The sequence below is a fragment of the Arvicanthis niloticus genome, chromosome 11 (genome assembly GCF_011762505.2).
Source record: "Arvicanthis niloticus isolate mArvNil1 chromosome 11, mArvNil1.pat.X, whole genome shotgun sequence".
Lineage (NCBI taxonomy): Eukaryota > Metazoa > Chordata > Mammalia > Rodentia > Muridae > Arvicanthis > Arvicanthis niloticus.
In genome coordinates this window covers 26,744,348-26,756,488 of record NC_047668.1, presented here as the reverse complement: position 1 = coordinate 26,756,488, position 12,141 = coordinate 26,744,348, and the positions used below count along the sequence as shown (strand labels likewise).

General features: G+C 38.7%; 1 protein-coding gene across 1 annotated transcript in view; it reads right to left on the bottom strand.

The window, feature by feature from the left end:
• Positions 1–12,141, bottom strand: part of Znf277 (zinc finger protein 277) — a 119,005-nt gene that overhangs the window by 20,823 nt on the left and 86,041 nt on the right. Inside the window, exon 5 of the mRNA XM_034514586.2 lies at positions 1,628–1,719. Within this exon, the coding sequence (XP_034370477.1) occupies positions 1,628–1,719 (92 nt within the window). The remainder of the gene's footprint in view (positions 1–1,627; positions 1,720–12,141) is intronic.

Genomic DNA, 12,141 nt, shown 5'->3' with positions numbered 1-12,141 from the left:
TTAGTGTGATCAAATATCTTGCAACAGAAATGAACATCTATTTATCTTCTCTTGTCCTTAGGACCCTGAGACATCATCACCTCTGGTCCTTGGGGCTCCTATGTCTTCAGATTGGGACTAAATTTGCCATTAGTTTTCTTGGGTCCTCATATTGCAAAGGATCTATTTATAAACTTTCATCCTCTTAATTATATGAACCCATATTTATATTCTTTTATAAATTCTATTGGTACCTAAATGGTTTACTAGCTAATTCAAAACTGGGTGATTCAACCTATGAATCTGAGACAAGAAGGCCAGAGTGGGCTGGGACCAACTGTACTTATACTTCTAGCCACAGCTAGCTGGCAAGGGCAGGGGAGTCTCTGTAGTCTGGAGGAAGATGATACCTTCTGTTTTATCTCCCAGTATCTCAAGTTTTTAAAGACCAGCCAAGATGATTCATTAAAATTGTTAAATTAATTTCACATCAATTTAGCCTTAATTTCTAAGAAATTAAATGCACAACAATTTTAACTAGTATTTTAACTTCTTACCTTCTTTATAATGTTAATTTTATCATTAATCACAGAGTTTTACTTCAAATTAGAAGCTATGGAGAAACTTCTGGTGTTCATAATTATTATATTTTCCATATTCACAATGGTCCTTAAAGGCATGTAATAATTACAAATATATAATTAAGACATTCTAGTTAGGAATGAAGTTTTGCTTAAAATATTATTTCAAACATTTTGTTCTTCTCAGTTTTTTTGCCCTATACACTGTGAAAAGTTTTTTTTTTTTTTTTTTTAAAATGCCTCCTTCTCCTGGGTTTCACCATCTCTCCTGGCTGCATATTGGACACAGTCAGATCTTTCTTTACAGCTCTGTGGTTTGGACGAATGGCATTGAGTTTAAAGTACGACTGTATGAGAAGGTCATGCCGCAGAATCATGACGGGGTGAGCTTTGTGCAGGTGCCCCTCCCTGACACTGGCTCAGACAAAACAACTTAGTTCTATTAACTTAGAAATTCACAGTGATTCAAAGTACTTGTTTGGGAAAAAGGACTCAGTGTTGGCAGGAGTTGTGAGCTTCATGGTGTCTTAACCGGCCTTCTCCATCTCGTTCACTGTTTGGTCTCTAGGTTTCACACCAGTAGCCTCACAGACACCAGAGGGAGTAGTCACCCCTAGAGTCTGTCCCTACTGTCCCTGCCTGGCACATGCTGCCCACACTTTCCTCACAGAGCTAGCTTTGATTTGAACCAAATCTCATCCCCTGAGCATTTGTCCCAAATAATCAATGACTTTTTTTTTTTTTTTAAAGATACCAGAGCTGCTTGAGGAAAGCATCATTTGTAGCAAATAATATACTAGATAACCATCTAAGACAATCTGGGAGTAAGATATCTTATGAAAGCTTTTGAGAATTGTGAAATACAGAGGTATAGAAGACCATACACAAGAGTAAGGCTATGTGAATACCCATAAAATTCCCAAGACAACCACAAAATGGAGGCTAAGATGAGTTATGATCCAATGTAGCGTTGAGGTTTGCTCCAACCCAAGTAGAAAACCCTTTAATACAGAGTTGATATATTGTCCCACAGCGCTGAGGATATAAGGTTATAGAGAATGGCAAACCTGTTTCCACGAAATTCCTCACTGCAAAACATGCACACACCATGAAAGCTTGTATCATTTCGCTCTCGCTGTTGCTGATCCAGAATTTCTTTCTGTAAAGTATAAAAGGACTTCTGAGTTTCTCTTTAGGGTCTGCAGTTAGTCGCTGAGCAATGCCAGTCTAGATGCGCGTATAAGAGTACAAAGGTCATATATGAAAGTTGCTCAGACTGCCGGTTTCTTTGTTCTCGTCTTGGCATTGAAACACTCCAAGGGAGTCTCACTGGTCCTCGAGCCTTGTCAAGGGCAGGCCCATGCTCAGCAGTATGTGGCCAACAGAAAACAAACTCAATGGTATTTTTGGAAGTATTTTGTCTCACATGGCTTTGTCTGCACATATCTTTTTAACCGTATAGATCTTTGGCTTATACATTATGGTTTCTGATTTTGTTTTCTAGGTTTTCTCTGTGTGTGACTCTGTGTGTTCAAGCATTTCTGTGTTTTATGTGCTTTTTTTTTTACTCCGTTTTGCCTTGATTATTTTGTTTTAATCTGATGTTTTTCTTTTATCATATTAGTTCTTTAGATGCTTGTTTATATTCTAATGAAAGAGAAACGGCATGGATTTGGGTGAGTAGTGAATTGGGAAGGATCTGGGAGTTGAGGAGGGGAAACCGTAATCAGAATGAATTGTATGAAAACCATTTATTGTCAGGAAAGAAAACAAACACTACGTCTGCACATAACAGTAGACCATGGGAAGTCACATGGCAATGGATGCAAGTCTGAGCCAACAGGGAAGATCTTCTTGAACCTGTGTCAGTCATTTCCTGTACTTACTTTCCCATCAGACCCGAATCTGCTAGGTTCTTTGATTGCTCTTATCATTAAATCTCTATTTAGTTTGTAATTAAGTTCTGATAATTTTCCCACTATCTCCAATAACATTACCCTGAGTCCAGATTTTAGTGAATTATTATGAAATTGCTATAAATAAATATCAGCATTACCATGATTGCAATGCTCGCATATACTTCTATCAAAGGGAGAAAACATTTACTAAACGTGCTTTTTGTACAATTATTGTGTCGGGCTGCAACAAAATTGGTTTTCTAATGTTCTGCTAGGATCTGTTCTAATCAGGGATGCTCTGGCATTGTCTTTCCTAGAGGTCAGTGTGCTCTTTTGCTTCTCACTTTTACAAATCATTGTATGTTCATCAAGATCCAGTGTTATTCCTTCAAACTCTCATAAAAAAATCAACATTTTAATGTACATTTCTCAAGCCTGTGACAATATTAATCCTGATTTTTAAAGAGAAAAATCTTACTTAGCATAACATTATCTTCATTTTGATTCAAATGTGAGGGATTTTACGAGTCAGTGCCCTAGTGATACTAAGCCATAACAGGTTTTCACTGGCCAGAATTAAGTTGTTAGTGGAGTCTTAATTGCACAACCAAAAAGTGACTAAAGTGATATGCAAACTGGTTAGCCTGATTTACAGGATAGTAAGTGAGAGGCAGCACTGGGTAGACAGGGAAATAGAGGAAGGATATGCCTGGTCGGGAAGGTGTTCAAGCCAGGTGGTCTCCAGTCTCATGCAGTCTATATAACAGCCTATATAACTGCTAATTATTTTCAAGTTTAGTAAACACTCTCCTTCTGTCCCAAATCTATTCCTCTTTGTATTTCTGATCCTTTTTGTAAGTTTTCCCAGTGTATATTCATTGTACAAAATAATGAGCTTCAATGTGATGTTTGCATACATTTACGTAACATACTTTGATCATACCCATCCTTCCAGGTACACTCTTTGCACTTTCCTAACAAACTTGCTTTCTCCCTCATCCTCTCTGTTTCCCAGACAGGGTCTACCCATGTGTGTCTGATGTTTTCCCAGTAGGCTGTGAACTCCTGGGCTCAACTGATCCTTCTACCTTAGAATCCTGAGTAGTGAGATCTACAGATGAATGCTGCCATGCTTGCCCACATTCTTTGTAAAATCCTTCTTAAAGAGCAGGAGAGAGAGAGAGGGCAGGGGTTAGGAGCACAGATTGCTCTTCCAGAGAGCTGAAATTTATTTCCTGAACCCACTTAGGGAGCCTCAAAAGCTTCTGTAACTCTAGCTCTACAGGCTCCAATGCCCCTGGCCTCCAAGAGCACCAACATGCATGTATGTGCATGCACACATATACAACCAAACCAAACCAAACCAAACCAAACCAAACCAAACCAAACCAAAGCACCCATACAAGCTTCACTGAAATGAATCAGACAGGAGACTTCTCAACAGTTGGACCTAGAGCACGCTAATACAACGGGAATATTAAAACATAAAACAATTATGCCTTCCTCTTGATGTAACTAGAAAAGGCCGAGTAACTACTCTATATAAGTTCATTTCCTAGATCACTGGAATTTAAGTCTGGTATACAAAGGTTTAATTATGCACAGGATAGTTTGATAGATGAGCTTCCATGTTTTCCTCTGCATTCTGAATACAAGATGCGATTTGACTTGCTTATAATGTGGAGTTCTGGCAAGAAACAATTACTTTTGTACTGTATTGTAACGCAAATTTACTTGACTTTCAGGATCTCCTTGCCTCTACAAAATAGGAAGCTGTTGTGCCCAGCGACCTGCATTTCCTCTCTTCTACAGGCTTCTGTGCTCACCTCCTAGGCATAGGGCTTCTCTTCAATGTACCTGATTTTAACTTCCCCTTCTCTATGCGAGCCTCAGCTTGTCCTCTGAGCCTGGAACTAAGCTAATGGACTTTCTGAGCTGAGCTAAAGAAACAAAGCCCATCACATTCTAAGTACATAACTAAATCAAATAGGTTTGGCATCCAAGAATGGGCAGTGCCTGACTGGTGTCTCTCTTTGATGTGGTATGTTAGTTCACCTCTTACGTGGGGCTCTTTTCATCTACTGAGATTATCTGGTATCAGATGGATGATTTATAGACTTTCTCTGTACATGTATTTAAAATATGGTTATCTGATGCTGGGAGAGTAGGAGGGAGGGAGACAAAGAGAGGTGGAAGGAGGGAAGGAGAAGCTAAAATTTACCGGAAATGGTATATAAAGGTAGGCTGTAAATATAGAAGGAATATGAGGAGAACTTGAATGTAATAAACCCTAACAAGTATCTGACTGGCTCCTAGTTTTCTACTAAAGAAGATTCACAATTTTTAATATTGCTACACAACACTTGATTCTAGTTTAAGCTCTTCAAACTTTCTACCACATTGCTTCTTCATGTAACTTTATCACAGATAAGCCTGAGCATGCGCACGTTGCAGTACCTTGTTAATCTCTAAAGTTACATTCCTAAAGCTAGCCACCAAGGTCCATTTCCTTCTTTGGCCATTTTCTCCTCCTGAGGCTGACCACTAAGGCCCAGCTACCAAAATATTAAAGTATTAAAATCAAAAGCTCTCTTCTGGCTACTCTAACACGCTCAATCAGTTAACCAACTCATCCTATCATGGGTTTCTCCTTTTCCTTTATTAACTGCCATTTGCCTATGGGCCACATAGGTCTCATCTCTATCTAGGAGTCCTTTGTGCCTTCACGGCAAATACCCCTGCCCGGTCTCTCTTGTTCCTTTCCTCTTCTTCCTTGTCCTCTGTCTTCTGTCTTTGACCCTTATTCCCTGTCCTTTGTGCTGAGAACTTGGTTTTGGTGTGTACTGGACTGCCCCTCCTTTCAAAAGCAAGAAAACATATTGCAATTTGTCTAGCAATGCAACTAGCAGGTCTCAAGGTCTCATTTTGATTTCTTTAACCAGCAAAGGACCTGGAGAAACAGCTTCATCTGTGCCTAGAGGGAGTTCTCTGCCCCGTCCTCACAGCAGTCCAGATGGTTCCTCTCTATGGTGAGTGGAATGGAAAGCCAATGGCAACTTAGTTCTGTATTCTTTTGCTTCTCTGATTAACTAATGTACAATGCTGATTGGACATAACTCTTTTCTATGGATCAGTTTCTTTCTGCTGATCTCTAAAATTCTGATGAAAACATTCTATTAATAATTAAAGTGACTATCCTAGACCACTCACATGATCCTTCCTTTCTTGCCAGTTAAATTGAACAGGCCTTGACACTCCTTCTCCAGGAAACTGTACTGACAGTCATTACTGATGGGAAATGAGCTTTTATGCACTGTGTACTCAATTTCTTATAGTACATTTCCAAACCATATGTGAAAAATGAAATTGTACCCTGGTTGCAACTATATACACACTACAAGTTTGCATGCTCTCCTGAAAATCAAAATGGCATCCTCAAAGGATTTATGATCCCGACTTTCTGGTAGTGAAACAGGGCTTGTGCATACCGTGTATAATTTGTGATGTGACCTTCTCAGAACCATCCCGCATCTGTGTTATAGTACTTACAATGCTGATTGATCACAGCTTTGTGAGTGTGGAGAGCTACAATGTATCAGTAATGGTCATGTACTTGCCTAACACATACAAGGTTCCATTCCTAACACCATGATGGGAAAACCACAGGAAAACCCAGCACCTATGTTTAAAGATCCCACAAGGCTGATTGATTATAATTCCTGGGATCGAGGTGGGCTGGGCATTGCAGGCCTTGAGCCAAATGAGCTTGTGTTATATTTAGGCCCCATAAAACCCACCAATTGCCTACTTCTGTGTCTGATCTAACACCGTTTTAAGTACCAGGTAAAGCCTTCTGTTATATATTAACAGACTCCCAGCTTCCATGAACCCAAACACTAGGAATGCTGACAGAGAGCTCCTGCAACCTGTGAGAGAGACTCTGTGGCTTTGCTGGAGCTGCCCACCAGGGTCCACTAACGTACTTTTAAAAAAAATGCCTTGATTTACGATTTTCTTTTGTTCCATAACTATAAAACATTCCACGAATTTATTTGCATATGAAATGTGTTTTTTTTGGGGGGGGGGGGGCAACCTGAATCTGGGTTCCTGGGCCACAATCACTCAGATCTGTCTCTAGAATAAACTATTCTTATTTCCTTTGAGGTAAGAGTTGTGTTTGGCACACAATGTAAATTAGAGAGTGCCCAGCAAGTTGGTAATTGTATCAAGAAGAGAACTTACTGTATAGGAAACTATTCTAAGAAAAGGAATTGATTGTTGGTTAGTTGATTCTCTTTTGTTCCCTTCAAACATGTCGTAATAATTTATGAAGTTTAAAGAGATACACTGAGACTTTTCGATTGCTTCAGGGATAGGTATGTACTTAACATTACAAGTTTTTAATTTTTAAACATACATTTTAATATATATGCATCTTAAATGTATAAAAATACATCCCACCAGGCAGTGGTGGCGCATGCCCTTAATCCCAGCACTTGGGAGGCAGAGGCAGGTGGATTTCTGAGTTTGAGGCCAGCCTGGTCTACAGAGTGAGTTCCAGGACAGCCAGGGCTATACAGAGAAACCCTGTCTCAAAAAATAAAAAAAACAACAACAACAACAAAAATCCCTAAGACAGCTTTTTGAGCAAACAGGAGATAAAAGTCAAGATAAAGAAAGAAAATGGAGTGATAATTACTAATTCTATTCATCAAGGAAGCTGAATTTATTGGTACAAAAAACCGACTGTATATTATTCATCTTTTTAGTTAAATTTGTTTTATTTTTTAAATTTTTAAAAATTGAATTGGGCCTGTAGCTTACTGGTAGAATGCTTTCCTAATACCCAGAGGCACTGGATTTGATTCCAGCACATGGGAAAAAAAAACAAAAAAACTCAATAATGGTATTAAGATTTGTCTGCATCTACTCTACAAGACTTTACTCTTGGGAATACTAAACTGAAAAAGAAAGTTTCCATATTTCTTAAGATAGTAACACCAAATTTGGTCAGATAGTACCTATATATAAAATAAAACATATAACTATTTAAAATCACAATGCTATTTTGTTTATAGTAGTTTTGATTGTCTACTGCCATCAAGTTAGTAAATTAAGAAGAAAGTTGTTCTTAAATTGGTTTTGCTGACATGAATATGCCATGCTGCATAAATTACTAAGTAGGGATCTATTTACTATAAGCAGCTTTCCCTTAACTCTGTGACTACTTGGTCTTGGTTACTCTCTTGTCTCTAAATTTTTATTATGCAATAATTCTTTTCAATACATTAGTTGAAACAAGGGTGGCTCTAACAATCTCCCAGCCGATCTGCCCCCCTCTGGAAACTGAGTTCGGAGGCACCCTAGGGAGGGCACAGATAGCAGAGCAGAAGGTAGGAGAACCCGCCCACAGCCCTAGCCCTTAGAAGCACAACTGGCAGTAGAAAGCCCCCCAGAGGGCACCTGGCAGTCAGACCCTGTCCCTGAGGGGAACCACTCCCCTTCCTCCTCTGGCCCAGATACCAGTGGCTCGAGCAGTCTTCCAGCTGATCTGCTCCCCCCCTGGAAACTGAGTCCGGAGGCACCCTAGGGAAGGCACAGACCGCAGAGCTGCAGAGGCACCCAAGAGAGGTCAAGGACCCTAGAGCTGCAGGCATCCTAGAGAGGACATGGCTCACAGAGCAGCAGAGCAGGGGACACCATATCCTGAAGCATCCTAGAGGAGCAACTACATTTAGAGCAGCAAACACCCAACTGGTCTACCACTGTGGAGACTCCATATCCTGAAATATCCTAGAGGAGCCACTGAACCCAGAGCAGCTGGAGCTCAGGATCATAGAGTCATCCTTACCCCGAGGAGTTCTGATACAACCAAGATAACTGGAAAGGCAGACTCCAGTCAGAACCAGTGAGTTCGAGTAGCACTACAGCTAACCAAATGGCGAAAGGCAAGCATAAGAATGTAAACAACAAAACCCAAAGTTACTTGGCATCACCAGAACCCAGTTCCCCCACCATAACAAGTCCTGAATATCACATCACACCAGAAAAGCATGACCCAGAATTAAAATCACTTCTCATGATGATGTTAGAGGACTTTAAGAAGGTCATAAATAACACTCTCAAAGAATTTGAGGAGACCACAGGTAAACAGGTAGAAGCCCTTAAAGAAATGCACAACAAAAGAAAAACACAACCAAACAGATGAAGGAATTAAACAAAACTGTCCAGGATCTAAAAATGGAAGTAGAAGCAATAAAGAAATCTCAAAAGAAGACTACTCTGGAGATAGAAAACCTAAGAAAAAGACCAGAGGTCATAGATGCAAGCATCACCAACAGAATACAAAAGATAGAAGAGAGAATCTCGTGTGCAGAAGATACCATGGAAAACATTGACACAACTGTCAAAGAAAATGCAAAATACAAAAAGCTCCTAATCCAAAACATCCAGGAAATCCAGGACACAATGAGAAGACCAAACCTAAGGATAATAGGTATAGATGAGGGTGAAGACTCCCAACTTAAAGGGCCAGTAAATATCTTCAACAAAATTATAGAGGAAAATTTCCCTAACCTAAAGAAAGAGATGTCCTTAAATATACAAGAAGCCTACAGAACCCCAAATAGACTAGACCAGAAAAGAAATACCTCTTGTCACATAATAATCAAAACATCAAATATACAAAACAAAGAAAAAATACTAAAAGCAGTAAGGGAAAAAGGTAAAGTAACATATAAAGGTGGACCTATAAGAATTACACCAGACTTCTCACCAGAGACTATAAAAGCCAGAAGATCCTGGACTGATATCATATAGGCCCTAAGAGAACACAAATGCCAGCGCAGACTACTTTACCCAGCAAAACTCTCAATCAATATTGATGGAGAAACCAAAATATTCCATGACAAATCCAAATTTACACAATACCTTACCACAAATCCAGCCCTTCAAAGGATAATTGCTGGAAAACTCCAACACAAGGAGGGAAACTACAACCTAGAAAAAGCAAGAAAGTAATCTTCCAGCAACACTAAAAGAAGGTAGCTATACCAACAGAACACCACCGCCAATAACAAAAATAACAGAAAACAACATTCATTTTTCCTTAATATCTCTTAATCTCAATGGACTCAATTCTCCAATAAAAAGACATAGACTATCAGATTGGATACATAAACAGGACCCAACATTTTACTGCATACAGGAAACGCACCTTTGTGAAAAAGACAGACACTACCTCAGAGTAAAAGGTTGGAAAACAATCTTCCAAGCAAATGGCCCCAAGAAACAAGCTGCAGTAGCAATTCTAGTATCAAACAAAATCGTTTTTTAACCAAAAGTAATCAAAAAAGATAAAGAAGGACACTTCATATTCATCAAAGGAAAAATGTACCAAGAGGAACTTGCAATTCTGAACATCTATGCTCCAAATGCAAGGGCACCCACATACATAAAAGAAACATTACTAAAGCTTAAAGCATACATTGTACCTCACACAATGACAGTGGGAGATTTCAACACCGCACTCTCAGCTATGGACAGATCATGGAAACAGAAACTAAACCGAGACACAATGAAACCAACAGAAATTATGAACCAATTGGACTTAACTGACATCTATAGAACATTCCATCCTGAAACAAAAGAATATACCTTTTTCTCAGCACCTCATGATACCTTCTCCAAAATAGACCTTATAATTGGTCACAAAACAGGCCTCAACAGATACAAAAAGATTGAAATAATACCTTGTACCCTATCAGACCACCTTGGACTAAGTCTTTGACTTGGACAAAAACAACGGAAAGCCCACATACACGTAGAAACTGAACAATGGTCTACTAAATGATAACTTGGTCAAGGAAGAAATAAAGAAAGAAATTAAAGGCTTTTTAGATTTAAATGAAAATGAGGACACATCATATCAAAATTTGTGGGACTCCATGAAAGCAGTACTAAGAGGAAAAATCATAGCTCTAAGTGCCCACAAAAAGAAAATGGAAAGAACGTACATTAATAAATTGACAACACACCTGAAAGAGTTAGAACAAAAAGAAGCTAATATACCCAAGAGGAGTAGACGGCAGGAAATAAACTCAGGGCTGAAATCAACCAAGTTGAAACAAAAAGACCTATACAAAATATCAACAAAACCAGGAGCTAGTTCTTTGAGAAAATCAACAAGATAGACAAACCCTTAGCCAGACTAACCAAAGGACGCAGAGACAGTACTCAAATTAATAAAATCAGAACTGAAAAGGGAGACATAACAACAGAAACAGAGGAAATTAAAAAAAATAAAATCATCAGATCCTACTACAAAGACCTATACTCAACAAAATTGGAAAATCTGGATGAAATGGACAATTTTCTAGATAGATACTAGGTACCAAAGTTAAACGAGGAGCAGATAAACCATCTAAACAGTCGCATAACCCCTAAAGAAATAGAAGCAGTCATTAAAAACCTCCCCACCAAAAAAAAAGTCCGGGACCAGATGGTTTTAGTGCAGAATTCTATCAGACCTTCCAGGAAGACCTAATAGCAATTCTCTTCAAACTATTCCACAGAATAGAAACAGAAGGAACAATATCCAATTCGTTTTATGAAGCTACAATTATGCTCATACCTAAGCCTCACAAAGACCCAACAAAGAAGGAGAACTACAGACCAATCTCTCTTATGAATATCGATGCAAAAATACTCAATAAAATTCTCGAAAACCAAATCCAACAACAGATCAAAGCAATCATCCATCATGATCAAGTAGGCTTTATCCCAGGAATGCAGGGATGGTTCAATATTCGGAAATCCATCAATGTAATCCACTACATAAATAAACTCAAAGAAAAAAACCACATGATCATCTCACTAGATGCTGAGAAAGCATTTGACAAAATACAACATCCCTTCATGTTAAAAGTCTTGGAAAGATTAGGAATTCAAGGTCCATACCTAAACCTAGTAAAAGCAATATACAGCAAGCCAGTAGCCAAGATCAAACTAAATGGAGAGAAACTTGAATCAATCCCACTAAGATCAGGGACAAGACAAGGCTGCCCACTCTCACCCTACCTATTCAATATAGTACTGGAAGTCCTAGCTAGAGCAATTAGACAACAAAAGGAAGTCAAAGGGATACAGATAGGAAAGGAAGAAGTCAAAATCTCACTATTTGCGGATGATATGATAGTATACTTAAGTGACCCTAAAACTTCCACCAGAGAACTCCTAAACCTGATAAAAAAAACTTCAGTAAAGTGGCTGGATATAAAATCAACTCAAACAAATCAGTAGCCTTCCTATACTCAAAAGATAAACAGGCTGAGAAAGAAATTATGGAAGTGACACCCCTCACAATAGTTACAAATAATAGAAAGTATCTTGGAGTGAATCTAACCAAGCTAGTGAAAGATCTGTATGACAAGAACTTCAAGTCTCTGAAGAAAGAAATCGAAGAAGATCTCAGAAGATGGAAAGATCTCCCATGCTCATGGATTGGCAGGATTAATTTAGTAAAAATGGCCATCTTGCCAAAAGCAATCTATAGATTCAATGCAATCCCCATCAAAATTCCAAATCAATTCTTCATAGAGATAGAAAGCAAATTTATTTGGAACAACAAAAAACCCAGGATAGCAAGAACTATTCTCAACAACAAAAGAACTTCTGGGGGGAAT